The sequence below is a fragment of the Chinchilla lanigera genome, unplaced genomic scaffold (assembly GCF_000276665.1).
Source record: "Chinchilla lanigera isolate Chin_1 unplaced genomic scaffold, ChiLan1.0 scaffold00039, whole genome shotgun sequence".
Classification (NCBI taxonomy): Eukaryota; Metazoa; Chordata; class Mammalia; order Rodentia; family Chinchillidae; genus Chinchilla; species Chinchilla lanigera.
Genome location: NW_004955440.1, coordinates 4,811,452 through 4,835,284, shown reverse-complemented (window position 1 = coordinate 4,835,284; position 23,833 = coordinate 4,811,452). Strand labels below are relative to the sequence as shown.

Sequence of the window (23,833 nt, the reverse complement as noted above, 5' to 3'; positions counted from 1 at the left end):
CTCTTTGTATCTCATTTTTCTTTTTTTAAAATTTTTCCATTTTCTCAGTTCTCTCATTTACATATCAGTGTAGGCATTACCCCAGCTGTTTGTTCTAGCATTACATGAAGTGTAAATATTCCTGAAAAGCTACCGTCTGTCTTTGTGATTGCCTCTGTTATCACAGTACACCTCATACTGGTGAAGATCTGGGGTGAGATCCTTTTGGACTCTTAGTGATATAATCTGTGAACTCCTGAAAGGACAACATAGGAAAACTAATATTAAAACTTTTGTCAAAGTAAAGGCACCTCAGCAGGAAATAAATGTCAAACACCCAACATTTCAGTCTCTGGAGCACTTTATTTGTTATAAATACAGGTCAATACCACGAGATGGCACCTTCTGACTTTCAACATCTATGATTACAAACAATTATCTTCATAAAATGGTTTCAGATTTTTAATGTGCTGTTTTACATATTATTGAAACCTTATAAAAGCAAGACTTTCTACAAACAGCATTGGTGTTCAATGTATATTAAATGAGGTCAGATAATTAAATTCAAAAAAAGAATTTATAAATATTCAGATAAGAAAATTCAAATTACAAAAGCAGAATTTATCATCATCAAACTGAATTACAACTGTGTGTGGTTGATGCCTTATCTACACAGCTAGTTTCTGTTAAAATACAGTCATAGTACTCAAATAATCTACCTCACTCTCCAGTATAGCCACCACCTTTCATTTGTACACGCTGACATTCAGTACACATTTCATTCAGAAACCACCTAGCTTTCATCTAGTTCCGACACTGCTCACACTCTATTATTTTCAATAGATGCAACCCGTGGAGTGCCACCATCCCCTGGCTACAAAACAAAATACAATATTTAAAGGTAAAAACTCAGAGAATTTCTGAAATGGCAGCCCATTCTCTCTGTGATCATGAAAACAGGCAATCCAATTTGAAACTCCTTGAACCAATGTAAACTCTAGAAAACTCATGTTGAAGTATGGGAAGAATAAAGACTTTGCACTAATATAGTGCGTAACACTGCGGTGTCAGACTTGTCATTTACAGTGAATGTCACGACTGAACTCTCCTCCGGATTGTCATTATGCTGCTGAAGATGAAGTTTACTCCAGTCTGTGAGAATTTCATCAGGTTTTGCTCTTCCCATTTCCAAACAGGAAGAGAAGCATTTTCATGTCTCTTGGGAAAACCAAAAAGTAAAATACTCATACCCACAACAACTCAAAAACAAACGGCAGACCTAATAATCCTTGACTCCATGTCCAAATGAAGTTGAGGCAATATTACTTTTGCAATATCTGTATTCTGCCCAATATATCACATCATGAGATTCCTCAAAAAACTGAGAAGTCTGAGAGCTACAAAAGAGAAAGTGGTTAAGGCAGTTGATGTCTACATTTGGATTTCTTTTTCAGGTTACATGTCTAAGTCTCCATCGTAGGCTAAGGTTAGAGGCTTCTGATGGGGAGGTGTGCTTTGATGTGGTTTTGGCTTCTTGCTGCAAAGGGAAAAGAATTCCTCAGATAAAGTTCATATAGCTCTGCTTCATCTGCCAAAGACAATCTTTACATATACAAATTCAAGTGGTAAAGTGACAAATGATGCATTTCTCTGGATGTGTGAGATTCTTTTTCAAATATGGTCACATGTTGCTTGCCTGGAGGGATACAGTCTGAGAAATGACTTGTTAGATAATTTCGTAGTTGTGTGAACATCATAACTTGTACTTACATAAACTAAACTAGCTATGCCTCCATTAATCAACATGGTCTTAGGGAGCCACAGTAATACAGCCCATCCCTGGTGGAAACGTCATTATGGAGTGCGTGACTGAAACGTATGCTTATCATTTTCTTAAAGAAAAGCCATCATGATTCTACCACTAGTTTATTTTAGAATGTTGAAAGAAAGTTTTGTATTATTTATTACCTGTTTGTTTCTTTTTGTGAGCATCTTTTTGGTTTATGTCTTGTACTCTGAGTAACTACTTTGAAGATAATGATACACAGAGTATTAACTATTGTTATTCTCTTAGTACATACTTTGTACTGAATAGTTAGTGGAGTTAGGGATCTTGGTAGAAGAGCTATTTTCCTTTCTTGTTCTTGTTAACGCAGAGCAGCATGGTGGACATCTGCTGCTCAATAATTCCTAAGCATTGCTATCCCCACATCACAGATGGTTAACATGATAAGCGTCTGGAGCAGGCAGACTCCTGTGCCTTATTCTGGGCTTGTTTCTAAGCACACATCCTCCTCTGGCTTGAAATTTAGCTGCAAGTCACGGTAGGCTGTCAGGATAATGTCACTGGTTCTACTCTGCGCAGAGCCATGCTCACCTGGGCTCTGCTTTACCTACATTCTACAACTTCTCCAGGTCAGGGAGGGCTGTTTTTCCTTCTCATATAGAGAAGCTGATGCTGAGTGACATACCCAATTCAACAGGGATGTGCCCTACATTACACCTCTTGTTTCTTAGTATGGGTGAATCCCAATTTATATCTATAAACATTAATAGTTGGAATCCTACCATGCCCCTCACTTCCATGCACACAGTCCCCTTTTCCTGCTCAGTGCCTTTGCCTTGCTGACTTGTCCTTAACAGGGAGCTACCTCTTCTCCAGCCTGCAAATTTCTGTGCTATATATTCTACAGTGGCATCTATTATTTATTGGATGCATCCTAAGTACTGTACCAAGCTCTGTGCTAAGTATTTTATATTTAACTTCTCAATAAGTCCCAGAACAACCTTGAGAGGGAGGTATTATTGGTACTTTACAGAGAAGGTCTAAAGTGGTTATATACTCTTGCTCAAGCCCTGGAGGGAATGACAGAGCCTGTGACTAACATAGAGACCTAAGCTTTTAACCACTTCAGCATGCTTTCTCTATGTACATGCTCTTTGTTTGTCACTTTTTAGAAATCGCTTCATTTTTGTTAGCCCATATGAACTAATTTTTATATTTGGATTGAATTTAAGTTAATAACAAACATTTTGTTGCGTAAAATTCAGTGGTGTTTATCAGAGTCGCAATGTTGTCTTCTATCACTATCTATCACCAGAACATTTTTATCACCCCAAAAAACAATGCTGTTCTCGCTGAGCAGTCTCTTCCCATTTATTCCTCCCCTTGTTTCCTGGCAACCACTAATCAGCTTTCTGCCTCCATAGATTTCTCTACTCTGGAGATCTCATATAAAGGGTATTATACCATATGCAACCCTTTGAGTCTAGCTTCTTTCACTTAGTGGCTAAATGAGTGAATATTACCATAAAAATGTTTGATAAAATTAAAGTGGTTATAAGGAAAATCACCTAGTTTGAAAACACTCAAGTTCTCAATTCAGGAGTGAAATTAATTTGGGGGCTGATATTGGAAGCAAATCATAGAAGCTAGAGAGATAAAATGATTTAAAAAAAAAAACACTGAAAGGAACCAGAGATCCTGGCACTGAAGGGGTGCTCACTGAGGATTTGCTGAGTTCTGGGGATAGGTTTCCAGCCAGAGAAGCTGAAGTGAAGCACCAATGTGAGATAGACCCTCTGCAGAGAAGCCTCAGCTCTGATATTCTGCTTTGCAGACCCTCTTCAGTTCTCGGAGGAGTACTGCATAATTACCTGGATGACACTCAATTTAACTTTATCTACTTTAATCTACAAGTACATTGCAGTGGTCCTAATTATATGGCCAGGCCCAGATTCTAGCATGGAGAATAAACCCAGGGTCTTGAGCATGCTAATGCACAGCATTTAAAGGCACTAAGAAATCATGCACAAGGTTGGGACAAGCTGGACATGGGGTATCATGGCGTACTGTGTGATGTCTGAAAGGCAAAATGAAAAAGGGGACATCATCTCAAATTACAATAAGGGTCTCCCTCTCTTGTCTTTACTGGTTTTTGTTTGGGGGAGGGGTGGAGGTGTTTCCAAGCAGTTTTTGGCAATCCACCCTTAACTGGCGTTTTCTAAAGGTCACTACTTAAGAAGAAATGCGGGACTGAGTCCCTGGATGAGGAGAAAAGAGTAGAGATGGTCCAAGCTGTATAAAGAGATAATAATATCGTGTTACCTGAGAAGCGTGCACTTGGCCAGTCTTTGTGAGCTGGGCCTGGAAAATTCTGCTGAAAATATGCACAATTTTTATAACAGTTTCCATATGGGAAATCATGAAGATTGTGTGCATCTCTGGAAAGAAGAGAGGCCTGGGACCTTTGCGGCCATGGGTATGCTGGGATCATTGTGATTAGGACATTATTCATTATAGATCTTTTCATATTGTGTAATCTCTTAATTGACAGATACTAATATGAACTTTCACGGAGTTTAAAGCAAATCAACATCCTCTCAAATGGTAACCCATGAGCTGCTAAATATGGTGCTCTTTGCTGGGCAGCTGTCAGCTTACAAAGCTTCTTGGTCAGTTAAGACATCTGTAAGAGAAGGAGCTGAGTGGTAAGACTTCTCTTTGTGAAACCAGTAAGAGGAAGTCTTGCCTCTAGAGCCCACAGCCACCTTTCCTTCTCTTTTGCCAGAATCCATTTTTTTTCTTAAGAAATATATTTCTTCCTCAATTATTGGTCCCCAAATCTTATAACAAGAAAGATGTGATCACTTCCCTCCATCACACCAAATCAGGACCCAGAAGTGCTGGCACACAGGTCACCATCACTACTAACCATCCTGAGCCCAACTGACCTCTCTCTTCCTTCACACTCCTCCCTCCTGCCGAGGGGAGGCGCGGCTCATCCCTCTTCCTAATCCAGCACTCTTGACAACCAGCACCACTTTCACCAGTAACACAAAGGATAAGACCATTTTGTCATCATGGCAGTAAGAGATCACTGACTGACACATTTTAAAGTGAACTCTTCTAGAGTGTCATTTTCATTTTAGCAAAGATAAAAATGCACTAAGCCAGAAAAGTGAATTCCTTTCAGGCTGACAGGCAAGCTGCTGGTATGCCTTGGCACTCTTGAATTCAAGCCACAAGGACTCATCTATATGCCAGGAGAGATTAAATAGTTTGATGAAAGTATGAACTCCTGTATTTAGCAGCTACTTGTGGGAGGTGAGCTCTGGAAGTGGGACCACCACTCTCAAACTTGGAAGGAAAATCTGTTAGCAAGCTGTGTTGGTCAAGGCAGAATGGATGTAGGTATCTAGAGTAACTTCTGGGTCCAGGTTGAATATGAGCTTGCTTAGTGGTCATCGCTGCTAAATTTCTGCATTAATATTTGTTCCCAGGGGAGCTAGGGCATCAGAATATTTCTAAAACTCCAAAAACTAATAGCAGATGTTCAAAGATTTTTTTCAGAAAAAAAGCACGTTTAATAAGACTATTTTTCTATATTTTCTCAAAAGCATCTCCACATTTTATTGTAAGTTTTCTTCTTCTAAATTATACACTTAAAACATGACATATTATAGAATTTGCACGTTGCTAAGACTTTATTTTGGTGGAAACTATAAAGTCTCCAAATCTGTCATCTGTAACCTTCTTATACCTATTTAATAGAATTAGGTAATAGAAAAGCATCTATTTGGATTTCTTTAGACTGCTTATATGTAGTAGTGAATGGCTTGTGTTTCCACCTTACTTTACCTGTGACATAAGGGACCTATAAAAAAGGTGAAAGTTATAGACAGGACACTGAGTCTGAGGAGTTTAAGTATTACTCAAGGTAAGTGAACTACAGAGACTAAAACACCAGTAGAAAACACCATCACTTTGGGATTGGACAAATCTATAGGTGAATTTATGAGGGCAGTTAGCAAAGAAACACTATCTACTCTGAGGATCAATTACTTGCCCCTTAGAATGGGATGGAAATGGCAATATCTCATGAAATCATTATGAAGACTGAATTAGGCAATATATTGTTACGTAAATACGAGATTTTTTTCTTGACCTTTTACTAAAGATCATGGAAAATATATTAGCTTCTGCTAATCTACTCACTTGTTCATCTTTTCATGGGTTCAGGTAGATATTTATCAAATTTGTGCATTAAAAATCAACAAGTGAGTTACTACAGACTCCCCACCCACCAAGTCCTTTGAGTTCAGTAGAATTCTAAGACAGTTTTACAAATAACTACAATATTAGCAGGAAGAAAATGCCATGGAGGAGGAGACATGGACAAGTTATTCCAAATTGTTTGATAAGGAAAAGTACAGTTTTTCAATTTTACTGGAGGAACTGGTTGCCAATAGCTCATAATGGAAAGCTCTTTGCAGATAAGCGGGATGTAAAGACTGAACTGTGAAAGCAATAGGGATAGGAAAATGGAAGAGGAGTATGCTGAGTGTCCTAGTGTGAGGTTATTCCATTCAAAAAAAAACCCATCCTTCAAAAAAAGGTCTTATATTCAATCTCAAAAACAACTTTATAAGGGGCCATTTTTGTTGCATATGACACTTTCTTAAAAAAAGATGGTGATCATAAATATACATAGAGGACAAATCTTTTCTAGGATATGTGAATAGCTGTGTGGGTTTGAGGATAAAGCCTCTGAAACAGCAGTACACCTAGGTTCAAAGAAGTCCTGTAGCTCAAACAACCTGGAGAAAATGAGTGGTAAATAGGGAAAGCTAGACTTGATTGTAGGTGGGGAGACAAGAGGAATGACAAAGTGACTGGTTTGAAAGATAGATGTGAATATAGAAGAAAACTGTCAGGAATATGGAATTAGAGAACTTGAGTATTTTAGAATGAATTATTAATATAAAATACAGGATTATAGCTGGAGCTCTATATTTACACCTATTAATTAAATATTACAGTAGAAAATATATTATTTTATTTAAATGAACATGTATTAAGTCAAAATTTTTTTTAGTTTTTTTATTTTTCTTAATGAAAATGAATACAAATATATGTGGGCCTATACAGCATATAGGGGGGGGAATTAGTAAAAGATGAAAGTGAAAGAGTTGTCTGGGCTCTAGTTATGAAAACCTTAATCAGTAGACTATAACAACAGAACATGACTTTGATTTTGCTGTCAGTGGGATAAAATAACACTGCTTTGTATGAGCAAGGGAAGGGGTAATTACCTGGCCAAAGTTTTATGAAAGACTGATCTGTATGTGGACCGAAGATGAGAGGATATATAAATACATATATATTTGGGGCTATTCCACAGCTCCCAAATACAGACTATTAAGGACAGGCACTAGGTATGAAAAAAATAGAAATGAGAAATACTGTGCATAATTACTTGTGTAATTTGGTCATTGAAAAATAAATGGGAAATTCCACTGATATTTTATATTTTAAAAATTTTCTAAAAGATTATGTTTGTTACAGTAATCAGTGATGTAAATAAATTAAGCCTCAGAGCCTAGATTTATATGTAAATGGGTCTTACTAAATACTGTATTACAAAATTCTGTATTTGTTAATGAAAGAATGGATTAAAGCTAACACATTTTTAAATCAGAGAAAAAGAGGAAAATAAGACAAAATTTACATGTTACTAAATGTTAACTTTTTTTTTTTTGGTACTGTGAATTGAACTTGGGACCTCATGCTTGCTAGGCAGGTACAATTCTGCTGAGCTATATATCTGGCTACATGTTAATTGATAATCTCTTAGATATTTGAGAGAAGGAACCATCGAACTGGATTTGAGGGTGTGGCTGTTAGTAGCTAGAATTCCTCAAGTTTTTACAGGTCAACATACTATCTGATTAATTAATACTGCAATGGCCTATTGCTTTGAGAATAGTTTTCTGTCACACCTTTATGTCTTTTACTGCAACTTTCTTTATTGGTGAATATTTCCCATTATCCTGAACCTCATAAAAAGTTTTCAAATTCAAATTTGTTTACTGAGATTAGGTCTAGACAATATTTGCCAGATTTATCAATTGAAGCATGTAACTTACCCTCATAATTTGTATATAGGACCAGGGACTAGCTGAAAATATTACTTTTCACTATGACACTCTGGACATGTTAACAAGATAGAAATCCAATTTCTAGGAATTCAATTTTTATCACTACAGGTGTTAGGAAGATTTAAAGTAATCTAATGTTCTTCACCAAACTTCAGGGACCAAAGGAAAAGATCCAAAAATCTTCACAGTCTTGGAAAGAGAGGTTCTTGCTTTCTTTTTTTAATTTTTGGGGTTTTTGTTTGTGTGTTTGTTTTTTGAGACAAGGTCTTACTATGTAGTTCCTGCAGGCCTTTATCTCACTTTGTAGGCCAGGCTGGCTTTGAACTCATGGTGATCCTCCTGACTCAGCTTCCCAAGTGCTGGGATTATAGGCATGTGCCACCACAGCAAGATCTAAACAGAATTTGAGGCCAAATATACAAATGCTATGTTTGAATCAAGATTTAAACTTGGATAAAAAGTTCTCAAGAAAATAACTATGAAATACATGGTGAATATAAATATATTGAGTAGGAGAAAAGCAGTAAACTAATACTTTGACCTCATGAAAATAAAACAGTTCTTGAAAATTATACTTTGGAATAAATGATTATGATATTATTAGTAAAATATTCCTAACAGCCTGGACAACATGTAGATTTATTTACTTCTGCCTGATTTCAAGAATTGCTTATTAACTAAAATATAGTCTAAACAGTAAACTAGTTATCATTTCCTGAATGAATAATAATAAATTTTAGGAATTAATTGCTTAGAAAATAGGGTTCCTGGAATTGACACTCAATTAAATTTTCAACCACGGCTGGTCAATCAGTGTGGATAAACACCTGGTTCTACTATTTAAAGTGCGTGAACAGAGCCAGGCCTTGTGACGGGCTGTAATCTCAGCACTCTTTAAAGCAGCTAGGCTGACCACTGCACTCCCAGCACTATACGAGGCTAAAGCAGAAGGGCTACAAATCCGAGCTCAGCCTGGGCAACATAGTGACTCAGTGAGACCCTTCCTCAAAATAAAAAAAAAAAAATTGCCTTGGGTTATAGATCAGTGAGAAGGCTCTGGTTTCAATCCCCAGTCCGCTAGTTAGCTAGCTAGCAAGCAAGGGTGGCTTAAATCAACTGGTTAGCTTAACTTAAGTGGTCAAAATAGGGCAGATTAAAAATGAAATTTAAGGTCTAAGATTACCTAGTGTGCTGTAATCTTTGCAGGCAGCTTATAATTACCCTGGAAGCTTTAACACATGCAGATCATCTGGCCACACCCAAAAGTATATAAATGAGAATATCTGAACATAGGACTCAGCATCAGTTTCAGTAGAATATTAATATGTATTGAGGTTGGAGCTAAACAAAAATGGGAAAGCCCTAACTAATGATTTGTCTTTCTCTCTGCTATTACTTAAAAACTAAGTAAATGGATGCAATTTCAAATATGAACAATAAGGAAAATAATTCCTCATTTCAACTAACTATCCTTTCTGCTGTTGAACACTAGTTATGGCCTCAAGGGTCTTGTTACACTCGTCAGTCATTGTGCAACACACTTTCTAAGGCCACACACTGAAAAAAAGCGTAAACATTTAATAATCAGTACTTACCAAATAAGGTAGGAAGTAAATACTAGGAAAATCATGATAAGAAAACCGCCACCTGAAACGCCATAAACCCAAATTTTTACTCGGCCATCTGTTTAAGATAGAGATAACATAACATGCTTAGGATATAAAAGTCTGTAACATCTGAGAGAGAAAGAGAGAGAGAGAGCGTAACATAATGTCTGATAACCCTAAGCTGATTTTCATTTCTAGACTTGAAATGAACCACCATCCTTTAGCCAGCTGAGACCTCAACTGTGGGAGTTAGCAATGTTCCGCACACTCTGTAGGTTGCCAGATATGACCAGGAATCAACAAGCATCTCTCATGAATATCATAGGAATGTAGTTACTCTATCAAAAGCTATGTTTCTGAAAGAAACCCTAAATTATTATTACATTGTACCACTTTTCATGGACTTTTACAGAAATAGTTTGCACTAATCTTTAGCAAATTAACCACTAAAAACATTAAGTTATAGCTGCCTGGCACTAAAACATTTATTTTAATAACTGTTTTATTTTCCATCTGCATTCAGAGAGTGGCATATTCATAAGCATACATGAAAATCCCCATTGGTGACAGTCATCTAATGTAAAACAACAGTAACAAAAATGTCAACTATATTATGGATCAAGCAAGATATACCATATACAGTTACAAATTCACTGTGATGAACATGATCATTATGTATTATGGTACCAATAAGCTTAATAAAATTTTTTTTCATAATGCATTCACTACCTCACTAAATAAAATCAATTACAAGGCTATTTTTAATTTGCCTAAAGGTGCTTATGGTCTTATGCATGTAACACACAAATTGCAAAATATTCCAACAACATCAGAAAAAAAAACAACCAAAGATTATCATTAAACATTGCTTTGGCATATCACTTAATCCTGCATGCAGAGAAACACAGGGTGGCCAATTTTAATAGCTCTCCTTTCTGAAGCTAGGTAAACAAAAGCTATGTGACCAAATAAATTAAGCGTTTCACCATTACACTCTGAAATTATGTCCATGTGTACCACGGCACATTACTGTGTACTTACTGTCTATTAGAAATAAGTAAAACAGATAAACCAAATATTCTGGTTCCTTTTGTGACTTCTATGTAAAATATAGCTCCATTAAGCATATGGTTTTCTCATACATGATGAAAAAAATAGTTTCTAGCAATTTAATGGCTTTTTTTCCTTGATGTTAACTATATAGCTAAACCAAACTCACACTTGGACTAACAAAGGCAATTGTTAGCATCTCAAAGAACTGACGTTCCTTTACAGAAGAAATATACCCAGAAATTCATTTCACTACATGAGTGCAATTAATTCAGACCCAAAATATATATATCAGCACCTTACTCTAAAAGATTCCATGCAATGAAAAACAATCAAAATCTGTTGCAAACACACTTGTTTTGAATCACACCAAAATTACTTGCGATTATAACTACCTATTATAGTTTTGCTTACTTGACACTTTCAAACCTCAGTCCCATTTTAGAACGAGTTCACTGTAGCAAGAATTCTGTTCTGTGGTCATAAAAGTTTTAACAAAGCTTTGATTCTGATCTCTTTGAACCACTCACGATGAAATTCTCTGTCCTGAGCTTTTACTTTGGCAATAATAACTAACTAGTTACTTGAATTAATAGTCTTCCTTGAGTGATAATGTTTCTCTCTTCCTACCCATAAAATCTCACAGAGCTGATGTATTGGGATGGTCTAGCGCTTTTAAATAAAGATGGACACTAAGGTTCAGGACCTTTAAGCCAAGTTATTTTAAAACATATAATAAATTAACTAACTTAAAATAACATAATAAACTAAAACTTCACACAACAAAATATATATGTAGAGAAATATATCTTTCTGCTACACTGTCTCAGTTCTTTACCTGGAATCTAGCACCATTCTCATTTCTTTACGAATCTTTCCAGTTTGATCTCCATATACAATTGAGTGTGCACAAAACACTCACATGCACACTTGCAGATACATACCCCTTCTTTAAAAACCACAACTGGTACACATCATTCATTTTGATTTGTGACTTTTCTTCTATTAACAACTACAGGATGGATCAATTTTCCATGCTAGTTCATGAGAACAGGTCTACTTCATTTTACTATGAGATACCAGTGCACACTTGTACCACATTTTTGTTCTTACTTAATTACATTTAAGATCATTTAGGTCATTCCTACTCATTTTCTACAAGCAATCATACTATTGATATCATTAACATACTTCTTTTGGAATATATGTATATATCTATAGAATGAATTCATAGGAAAAAATTTTAGATACAAACATATGAGAGGTAAATATACTAGAATAGCCCAAATGAATTTCTGAGAGGTTGCTCCAATTTATCTTCTCATTGCAGAAAGCTAATAACAGTATGTAATGTAGCAACCACTGGTAATCCCTATCATTTTTTTGAAACCCTGTATCATTTTTAATGTCCTTGCTTTGTTTTGTTTGTACTTTGCTATTGCTCTTTTTTTGTACTATTTTCTTTAAAATAAAGAAAAAAACTACCTCAAAAGACAATTTAAAACTACAAAAAAGTTAAAGCCCCAGGCTAATAGATGTATATATGTCTATGTACATATACATACACTTTTGTGTGTATCTGTGCAAACACATATGTACTCACACATCTAATATTACTGATGCTTTAGTTATATTCCCAAAGTATATCCATGAATTAAAGACTGAAGACTTCATCTGTGGACCTGAAGACTTACTTCCCCAGGATTTCATTTCTAATTATTTGCTTGAAATAGATTCTACAGGCAAAAAGTGAAGCTGTCTACATTTCATATAATTTACCTTCAAATTTAAATCTACTGCTATTTTAATTATAAAACTAATGAGATGTTTTTAAATACCTTTGGCATTCCAAGGCATATAGGAAAAGTTGAATAAGTTACATAATGAGTGCAAAGCTTATTCCTCTAACTAGACCTAGAGTTCCTTGCACCTGGGTTCTGGCATCTGCTTTTTTTAAACACATGTCATCAACACACTTCTGATATGGACACTTCTGGTACGGATCTGGAAGGAAAGTTCCGAGGCTGTTATTCCTAAGCCTTGTTTTTCTCTTGCCTCCCAAGCACTCTCAGTAATGTCACCTTGCTCAGTCATTTATAACATGATGCTTCATAAAACAGGTATGTATTACAGGCACAGTCTTTTACTTTTTCCTTCTGTCACTTCACAAAGTGGTATAAGGACCTTGATGGTCTTCTTTAAACCTTCCTGTGTTGCTTGGTGAAAATTATGTTGCACTGTCAGTTTAAGTTTCCTAATCTCTCAAATGAGCATGATAACATTTCATTAGGAGGCAAGAATATAATGAGATGATTCAGACAGGAAAGCTAGTCAGCACAAAACCATGGGGCACACAGTATCAGTACTTGGGCAGGGCAGGTACCACTGGACAGATTGTTTAGATCAGAAAACTGAGGTCCACAGAAGATAAGGAATTATACCTCATCACCTAACTGGTATGTTTAAGCCATAGATGCCTGTAAAGTCCATCTGCCTCTGTAATTGGTGCACTTCACAATTTCCCCAGTGCTTTCTAAACATGTTAAGGTCTCTAGGTATTTCCTGCCAGTTTCTGAGATTCCACTGCAACATTTTTGTTTTAATTTCAGTTATACAAATCCAGTTATAAAAGCAGAGATAGTAATTGTAATTAAGGGGGATGCACAGAGGATCCTATCTTGCTACTTAACTCACTGCCTCTCAGACTATGATGGGCAGACCCAATGTTCAACTATCCATGAAAATATTTTTATATTTAAAGGGGAATTATGCATTATAAAAATGCTCAAATTTAAGAAATTTTAACCTAAATTGTGTTCACTCTTCCTTCTCTTTTCTTTGTTTCCTCTATTCTTTCCGAAAGGAGCAATGATCCAAATATGAACTGCCTATGAGAAAATTTACATATCATTCATAGCTGAAACACACCTGGATCGAGTAGTTGAAGAGACCATCCTTTAAAAATATCACGTATTTTTGAATTCACAGGTCTGTTTTTCCCAGAAAGGTTTTTCACATCAGCTTTTTTGTCCTCTGAGCCTGGAACTTTCATACAGTAATCCAGGAAGCCATTTGATCTCATTATCTCTGTGTAGCCTTTCTCACAACCACAGACTCCACCCTGCAGCATAAGAAAATACACAGGGAATTGTGCAGATGAAGAACAACTTAAATGTTTAAGTCACTTAATAGTCACACAATATGTCATAGAAATTTAAAGTTTTCAGCAACTGATTTACTCACAAGATTAAAATGAACTGCACAGTTCATCCTTCAGAATTCCAAGGCTAGCATATATAAATTGTGAGGTTTTATAATGTGTGGTATCACCACACCAGCCTCTATTACCTTTACCACTGACCACTAGTCAATGCCTCTATCACTTTCCACCACTGACCACTACTCCAACTACCTCTCCACTCATGGGAAAGCAACTGAAACGGAGGAAAAGAACTTGATCAAAGGCAAATGTTCAAGAAAAGGATGTCATATATCTATCTAAATTATTCTTTCGCCTAGTAACTTCAGTATCACACCATATCACATCCCCAGTTGGAGTTGTGGCATTATGTACTTTAAATCTGTAAGTGAAATTCCTAGTCATGTTCATGTATAATGCATATTACTGAGAAGCTTTGATGAAATGTAATAGAGCTGTGTTCCTATATGTCTTTGGAAGGCGATCTAAACATAACTGTTCTTCCTCCAGTGAACAGACAATAAAGAAGAATAGAAAACAACTTAATGGGGTAAGAATCTGTCTTTGTTAATGAGGTCCCTTACCTAAAACTACTTGGATAGCATTATCTGCACAAACCCTTGCCTTACTTAGCCACTCAAGCTAGTTCTGCTCATTCAGCTTCATTTAGATCACCAATTTTTGACTAAACACATGATTTTCAGAAGCAATAGTAAAAAAAACTAAAAATAGTAAAATAAGATACCTTGGTCTTTTACAAAACCAAAAGGTCAAAAATGCCAATGTTATAATGAACTCCTCATAGTTTAATTCAGATTGCAATCATGTTATGATGAATACATGGTACTTTCAATTAGTTTTAATTGAAAATATAGTAGTCAATAGAGAGATCTAGTTAAGAATAGTTGTATAGGTTTAGTTTCAAAGCCATCTTTTCATGATGCATCACTCTTACTACTTTGAGAGAAAAATTATAATCAGTGAGTCACATGTGTGAAGGGTTCAAGGAAAAGTGTATTTTATATTGTACTAAAGAAAGTATCCAGAAAGTTGGTGAATAGGTACAATTAGATGGTAATAAAGGTACAGTGTTAACTTGATTGGCTTTTGGATCCACACAGGGGCTTCGTAGAACATATTTTGATGTATGTCTAAGTGGGTCATGGAGGCGGGTCTTGGCATTTATGTCTTGTTCCTCACTTATGACACTCCGGCACCATTCCCCTGCTCTGCCTTCCAGCCACCACGAAGTAAGTAGCTTTGTTCTGCCACACCCTTTCCATCATGATGTTTCTGCCCTGTAGTCTGCCAACCATGGAATGAATCCCCTAAAACCATAAACTATATTAAACCTCTCCTCTGTTAAATTGTGGCTACCAATTTACTACTGGGACTGTATTGTGTCCCAGTAATAGAAAAGCTGACAGATACAAACAACTGGTACTGGAGAAAGGGTTGTTGCTAAAACTGTATCTGACCATGTGGTTCAGAAGACATCGGTCTTGACTTTCAGAAGGAATTTGGAAAGATTCAGAGATTCAAGCTAGGGAGCCTTAAAATACTATAAGGAGGGCTTGATGATTGTTTTTAGAGCTCAGAGACCTGCATGCTGATAGGAATTAAGACAATAAAGGCCAGACTAATGAAGTTTTAGTTGAGAATAAGGACCTCCCTGGAAATTTCACTAGAGGCCATGTGTATTCTACTCTGGCAAAAAATGTGTAAGTGTTCTAAGATTTTGCAGGAGACTGAGATCAAGGGTGATGGAATAATTCATTTGGCCGAGAAAATTTCAAACAGCCTAATATTCGGGTTGTATCATGGGTACTTCTGGCTGCATTTAGCTAGATTTCTTATGGGAATTGAGGGGATAAAATATAGCAGAAAAGTTTTCACAATTTAAATTTTAGCTGAGAAGGAACCAACCATGTGTTGGTTGGGGGAAAGTAGTTGTGGATATCAAAAAAGTAAATGAAGTACTTTGTACAGGGATAGGTAAAAAGATGTCTGAGGTCATCTCAAAACTCAGCAAGACCCCAGACACCACAGGTTCACAGGTACCGAAGGGTCAGCCTTTCATCTGAGAAAAGATTCCTTGTGACCACTGCTTGAGAAGGGTCTTCTAGGGAATTGGTTAGCCAAGATTTATTTCACTCTGCTCAGATATCCGAAGACTTAGTGGCCACTGCAAACATAGTCGAACATATCCTGGTGACTGTTCCACCAACAGTAGAAGGTGGCATTATCTCTGAAAGGCTGGCTTTGCTGGGATAGAGCACAAGGCTTGTGAGATCAGGGAGGCCTTCACATAGTTTTCACAGGAAGCCGTAGGAGGCCAGGCGAGGAGCCCCTGAGCAGGTAGCATGTGTGAAGCTGTGGGAGTGAAGCTCTGGTGCATTGGAGAGCAAAGGAAGTCAAAGATGTTAGGAACGTGGAACATCTGCCAAGGAAAGCTGCAGGTCATAAGCAGAGCTATCCTAAGGGAGATGCTATGGGTTTTGCAGCTAGCAAGACCATAGTGTTAAGGCTGCCCAATCTTTTTGAAACTCACATTTTACCACAGTCTACCCTGAGTACAGGATTTGGAGATATACGACATTGCCTTGCTTGGTTTCACTCTGAAATTTTTCTTTTTCCTTTTCCCTTATTTCTCCTTTTTTGGAATGGGACTACATGCCCTGTGCCATTGTACCTTACAATGATATAATTTATTGTAATTTTTGCAATACTGGGGACTAAACTCAGGTCTTTCTGACTGATCTACAGCCCTAGCTCTTTGTTCTCTCACCCGCTCCTCTGCAGAACTGCTCCCCTGCTCTGCCTTCCAGCTGCCATGAACTAAGCAGCTTTGTCCTGAATCTTGCACCATGATATTTCTGCCTTAGAGCCAGCTAAATATGGACAGAATCACTTAACACTTTGAACTTTATTTAAACTATCCTATTTTAAATTGTGCTTGTAAGTGTTGTGTTCTAGCAATAGAAAAGTTGACCAATAAAATTTCTCTTAGGTGTGATTAAAAAATAAGAAGCACATTTAATTTTCTAAAATTTATTATAGCAAAAGATACACTGCCATTTATCCCCTTAAAATATCCCCTCCGACTTTGAACATACTCTTTTTTATCTTTTGGGACAGAGTCTCAGTATGCAGTTCAGGCTGGCCTTGAGCTCACAGCAATCCTCCTGCCTCAGCCTCCTAGTGCTGGGATTACAGGCGTTCGCCACCAGGCGCACTTCAAACACATTTAATCCATCATTTTTTCCATTTTTGAAATAGTTCTGGAAGTCTTCTGGGAGTGTCTTTAGTTGTGTTGTCCTGGCTGACTCAGTGTGCTGAATTGATTAAAATGTTTACTTTTCACAATCATTTTCACTTTGGGGAACAACCAGAAGTTGCACAGTGCCAGACCTAGTCATTAAGATAGATGAGGACATACCATAATGTTTTTACAAGGCCGCCTTTCCATTGCATGATTCTAAGTGGCAGCATTTGCTATAGCTTTTTTTTTTTTTTTGGGGGGGGGGGGTTTTCTCCGGTACCGGGAACCGAACTCACGACCTTGCGCTTGCCAGGCAGGCGCTTTTGCCGCTGAGCTAAATCCCCAGCCCCTGGTATAGCTTTTTTAATTATATATCATAAAGAGACTCTTGGAAGAGGTCTTCCAGAATTGCTTCAGAAAGTTGCAAGAACAATGAGATGTGTGTTTGAAGTGGGAAAGAGTATTCTGAAGGACAACAATGGCAATGTTTCTTTTATTGTAATAAATTTCTTTTTCTTTATATATACTGTATAATTTGATCACATCTCATATTTACAAACAGCCTCAGCCCAAATGAACTTGTTACTCATCTTTTTTCTTTTATTTTCCTCTGCAAGCTTACTCACTGCTTTTTCTGTGGTAAAGAATTAACGTATCTTAAAGAATTAACCCATCTTGAAGTAGAAGAGCCATTAAAGTAGGATTAGGTGTTTGAATTATTTTTAATGGAAGTATTTTTGAAATAAGCCACAATAAGAAGAAACCTGTTTCTTAAAGAACTGTAATATAACTTTTTAAAATTATGTATGTACACCACACTATAAGTGCCATTGATCAAAATGTATTATACACATTGTACTAATTCCTGAGATGCTATAGATGGAAGTTATAGGAGAATGGAAAAAGTTTTGCTTATATAAACACACATATGCACACATATATTCTCAACCTTACTCATATACTCAGATTAAAATGAAATAAAAATTTACTCTTACTATAATTCACACTGTAATAAACTTTATGAAACAATTTTATCAAATACGAATAGCATTAGGTCTTTCATAATTGTCTAAGCATACTAAAGGCTAAGAAGCGAGCACATGAAGAAATTGAGAAGAGGTATAGGTAGATAGAACTAATGTAAATTTGCTATTTAAAGGGCAAGTTACTTACAAACAGATTTATAAAAAAAGACTGCTTTCCTAAGTACACGGCACATCACAGAAATTAATACCTGCGATTAGTCCAGCAAGTGCCTCTAGATGGTACCGTGAGCACACAGAACTGCTGCGTGAGCTACAGCAGACCAGAGAACACTTGATTGCTTATGTGTGACACAGCACCCACAGTACCTGTGGAGGATCACAGTGTGACTCACCTGTGTGCAGTAGGAGAAAGGTTTTCTGCAGGCTGGAATACACTGCCGAATAGCAGCAGGGCGGGCCTGAGGGGAGCAGCCTCCTACAAAAGAAATCCCGCCATCATATTCAGATTGCTCTCTGGTACATACTTCTTACATTTGGGCATTTTTCCCCTCTGACACTGGACATTTTGTTATAATATTAGTGTTATTTTCAATCCATGTCAACATGTTGTCTAGTCTTATCTTCTTGACTTCTTAGTCTAATTACCTTTATGCTTCAGTATGCAAGTTCAAAAGGGGAGGCTCTTCCAGCAGACATTGTTTTTGGTGCATTTCCCCCCATGGTTTGGGCAGTGTGATTCTATCATATGGCTACGCTGCAGGACAAATCCTACGGCTGCCAGGATCAACAGGAGAATTGATAAAAAATCTCAGTTTAAGTTAAGGAGCAGAGAGGCACATTTGCTCAAAGGAGTCACTCTATGTATATTTTCTCTAGCTCAACCCAGCTAGATATTAGGCTGATTACAATGACAAAATGCTAAAAGAATGCTGCTAATTACTTCATGGGGTCACTGCAGTGCCCACTTGGGTAACATTTTAACATGTGAACCATCCACAGGGTACACATATAGTCACATACAGATCCCTGCACACATTTTTAAAAGTAAATGCATGAAGTTTGGGAGGAAACATTAGATAGAATATTTGTGGGTGGTCTATAAATACTTTTGAGAAAATGGATGAGATGATATATATCTCTTCTGAAAATCATCTACATATTACTTTTGCCTTCTTGGATTCATAGCAGTAAAAAAGTTATGGAAAAAAGCTGAAAGATAATTACACTAAGAAGTCAATTTATTACTTAATGATAGTATTTACACTGAATTTAAATAGCAGTTATAGGTTTTAGCCTTTGTATTACTATAACTGTCATCCAATTACAATTTTTCATTTTGTAGGTAGCAAAAGATTTTTGGATACAAGATGGTAAACAAAATAGTCAGGCCTATATTTTTCCTAGGAATGAAGCAGCTAAATTCTTTTACTTGAAAAATAAAATAAATAATCCCTGCCAAAAAATACTTTAAAAAGCATTTTTAATAAGAACATACAATCCAGAAATAGCAAGTGAGTATGATACTAATTGTTTGAATGTTATTAGCAATAACTACACAGCTTGTTGCTACAACTGTGTTTAGGGAGTGGGTTTTCATCTTTTGAACTAGCATTCTCCTAAACAGATTACCCCAGAAGATTTCTTGGGATGGGAAGAAATTATTGTAATTTGCATAAAATGAGACCTGTTTTTAAATTTTCAGAATAAAATTAAGTTTCAGTGATATTTAGCAGATGATACAGGTAACCTGGGATTATTCACCAGCTGGATACAGTAGGACCACCATGTGAAGATATCACAGCATAATCCTCACCAGTGTGGACATATAGCACATTACATAGCATGATGCTTTATGCGTCTGCTTAGGTAGAATCATAGTAGAATAAATTTTAACAATTTATAAACCAAAAAGTACTTCAAAAGAAAGTACTATATAAAGTAAGGATTAAAAGGAATACCAGTAATGCAAGGACATGTAAACAAGAAAAGGAGGTGTTGACAATTTTTGTGTTTCACAGACACTTATCCCAGCCTTTGCACAAGCTGTCAGCTGGAGGGTCCAGTAAAGTAAATATCAGTTAAATTTTCTCTGATAAAAAAGCTTAAAAAAAAATAAAACCTTAAACTGCGCATAGCAATGAACACCTGTAATCCTAGTGTTTGGTGGGCTGAGCAGGAGGATCCGTGAGTTTGAGGCTAGCCTAGGCTGCACTGTGAGTTGAGGTCAGCCTGAACTACGTAGTGAGATTCTACCTCAAAAACAAAACAAAACAAAGCAAAACAAAGCAAAACAAAACCCCTTGAAATTACTATGAAATCTATTTGTACCATCACACTGCATCTACTGTTATGAATGAGGAACCTTTCCTTTAGTGTATTTTTAGATATTAAGTAGCCTAATCAGCAAAATATTTAAAATCAAGCTTCCCATGGCTAAATACAACCATCTATGGCTTATAGAAATTTTTTTTAATTTAATATATTTTAATTTAAATTTTTAACTTTTATTTCAGTTTGAGTATATTTGCAATATGATATCATAGCACAGAAGAATAGAAAAATATGTTAAAACAGATCTTGTAAATTTTTTAGAGTATGATTTCAATCTTTAAGAACATTGTCTGAAACTAACCTCTATCACTTTCACTTTTTATCTTACATCATGAAATTTAAGGAATTTTATTATGTTTCAACTCATTTCTTTAAATTAAATGATAGTTCATGGATCTTCAAATAGAAATGTCTACTCTCTAAAAGACAGAGGGGGTTAAGGAACTTTGCCACGAGGATCATCTAAATCACTTGCCTGGTTTTTCATTACTAATATTTCACACAAACACCACACTCTGAGATATTCTTCGAGTGCCCACAAGAGTGTTAGGAAGGAATACCTGTGACATTAATGCCATCTGAACGCTGGCACCAGACAGTTCGTTCATTATTGTTCCAAAGGCTTGCTTTCCATATGTACTGATAACATTTGCCTCCTGAAAGTAAATATAACATGAACAGTTCTGCTAAACCTCACTTAGAATAAGCACTGAACAATCAAGGCTAAACAACTGAAAAGGGCTCCTGATACCTGTACAAGGGCGTGTTTCTAGAACTTGTTGTGGGCAGCTGTCTCGGTTCTCAAAAGACTGAATTATAAATGTTCTTGACCTAGATTGACGACCGGTAGTCTCGAAGCTTCTTCCATCAATGCAGGTCAATTCACACGCACTCCACTCTGACCATGCAGTTAAATGGCAGTCTCCTGGCAGGAAACAGTACAGGGCAGGGAGAAGACCATGAAAACTGGAACTGAACTGTATTTGCACGGACAAGGTACACGCAGAGGCTTGTGGTAGAATGTGCAGTAAGGTGCTGGGTTCCAGATACTGCATGTTCTACTTTGACCAATCTTCTGATTAGAAAGTACTGAGAATGAGAAAGTCATAGTTTAGTTTGACAAGAGCATATCAAAAAATAGACTGTCATTACTTTGCTTCAAATCATAGCAGTCACAGCTAGAGGATACTATGTGTCTGCTAGTGATGATAAAATTTTTAAAAGGGATATGGTAAAGATGGTAGTAAGTTTTCAAAGACTGGCATACTGTAAAATGGGTATTTACAGAAACCATATAAAATGTAAGTAGGTACCAAAATAAAATATCACTTGGCTAAAAGAATATTTAATGAAATACTCTAAATATATACACACATGTATTTTCAGACTATATTATATATAATTTATACATATAAACCTTTATATGAAAATTTTATATGCACTTATATACACACTTTTGTGTATATACTGAATGTGTGTTTATATTACATATAATGTACATGTGTGTATGCACATACATATTGTATACTAAGAATGTATTAAGTCATTTTAAATGAATTCTATACAAGCTAAACTGTGTTACTGGGATTAAAATGAATTCATATTTTATGCAACTAGTAATAATGCTCACATTTACATAGAACTTAAATGTTTTCAGCGTGGTTTTACAAATCATAGCATTACTGGTTCCCACCATGGCATCCCCCAAGATTTATCCACTTGTAGATTTTGTTTAAATTCTCTGAGCAATGGCCAATATGCTACATGCTGTTGGCTCAGCCAGTCATCTAGACGAAGACACCATAGCTTGAAGGGGCCAGTAAAGCAACAGAGACAAGATTCCAACATAAATTTCCAAATCCAGCGTTCTTTTCCCTTTTACATATTTTACCTCCATCAAAGCAGCAGTACATTCCAAAATGCTAACTGTAACCACAATTCAAAGTTAATTAAAGTTAATTAAATCTCTAATTTTGTCAAATGAGAGTTTCTCCAGAAATAAAAACAAAAAAATACAATGAAATTACCAGGGGAAGAACTCCTTGCATACCTGGGCAAGGCACAGAGCAGAGCTGCTTCAAGACGCTGGCTGGAAAGGGTATCTCTCCACACAATGCATCTTCCACACGGACAGCTGTGTGGGACAGTGAACCACCGTGCACCACGCAAGAAAGGCTGCGTACCTGGACTCCTTCCCCACAGTCCCCACCCTGTGGAAAGAAAGAATATTATTACACACATTACTAGCATCTCAAAGTTCTGGTTGCCACCACTTTTTGCCCAAGAAAATCCTACTTCCAGATTTCAGTAGCTTCCTCTTCTCAAAGTTCCCTCTCCATTGTTAATGTTAAAGCATCACTGAGAAGAATCCAGAGCTGATATAGAAATTGAAGTGGAAATGTAAATTTATGCCCGGGACTTTATGTACTCAAAATACGACCATTCACTTTGGAAGTTGGCCAGAAATGAATAACAAGAGAAACAACCCATAATTGGTCTAAGTGTATGTGATAATGGCTTAACCCATAATCACATGCAAAGAGAACATGTGCAGCTTTAGGGCATAAATTTCTCTTGTATTTTTCATGATTTTCTTTTGTAGAGTCCAGTGCTTTCTCATATAGATTAAATTGGGGTTTCCAGTAAAACTTTCTCCACCATCATAAAAAGCTATTTTCCCAGGACACCTTCTGTGAGGAATAATATTCTTTGAGGATATTTCATGCCAATCTTACTCAGATATGCTGGGCAATTAGAAAAATTCTAGAAAATTTCTGTACAACGTCTCACAGAAATAGAAGCTTAGAATTGAAAGGTTCTTAGCGGTTACTTGGCCTGACTATTTGTCTGATGTAAAGTTTCCTATTATAAAATTTTTGGCAGATACTCATGCCATGAGTACCTTTGCCTCAATTTTAACCAGCAATACCCTCGAGTGTTCATACTTGAGAAAGAAGTTCTCTGGATTAATTGCAGCCTAGAGCTCTATTTTGACTTATGTACCTAGAATACAGAGCCCAGGGCAAAGTTTTTATACTAAGGAGATGCAGTCTCAGGTTGGCAAGAGTGAGGGTCAAGGTTGAAGCAGGAAAGGAAGGGAAGCAAGGGCCTCAATATCACAGGTAAGCACAAAGAAGGCTCTGCCACCCATAAGATCTTCCAGAGAGATCCAGTGGTACCACTTCTCGGTGCTATCCATAAAGGTGAGAGGGAGACATTTAAATGCCAGCAAGTCCTAGGATCCAGTTCCTGCTGATCCAAGTTTATTCTAGTATGAATTCTGTTGCATTTCCAAGTTGTGTTTCTCAGCATCCAGCAAGTCCAGAAGCCACTGGAAAGCTAGTGCCTTTGTGACTACTGCTGTTGCTCTGGTAACCGTGTGTGTGTGCGTTTGTGTGTGTGTGTATGTGTGTGTGTGAGAGAGAGAGACAGAGAGACAGAGAGACAGAGAGAGAGACAGAGAGAGAGAGAGAGAGAG

At 36.7% G+C, this 23,833-nt stretch overlaps 1 protein-coding gene across 1 annotated transcript in view; it reads right to left on the bottom strand.

Moving 5' to 3' along the window:
* Nucleotides 1-322: 322 nt before the first annotated feature.
* Nucleotides 323-23,833, bottom strand: part of Thsd7b (thrombospondin, type I, domain containing 7B) — a 780,466-nt gene continuing 756,955 nt past the window's right edge. The window contains exons 22-28 of the mRNA XM_013517433.1: nt 22,406-22,565; nt 21,107-21,280; nt 20,916-21,011; nt 18,417-18,499; nt 13,506-13,698; nt 9,516-9,603; nt 323-1,516 (exon numbers count right to left, since the gene is read on the bottom strand). Coding sequence (XP_013372887.1) covers nt 1,435-1,516; nt 9,516-9,603; nt 13,506-13,698; nt 18,417-18,499; nt 20,916-21,011; nt 21,107-21,280; nt 22,406-22,565 — 876 coding nt within the window. The 3' untranslated portion in view covers nt 323-1,434. The remainder of the gene's footprint in view (nt 1,517-9,515; nt 9,604-13,505; nt 13,699-18,416; nt 18,500-20,915; nt 21,012-21,106; nt 21,281-22,405; nt 22,566-23,833) is intronic.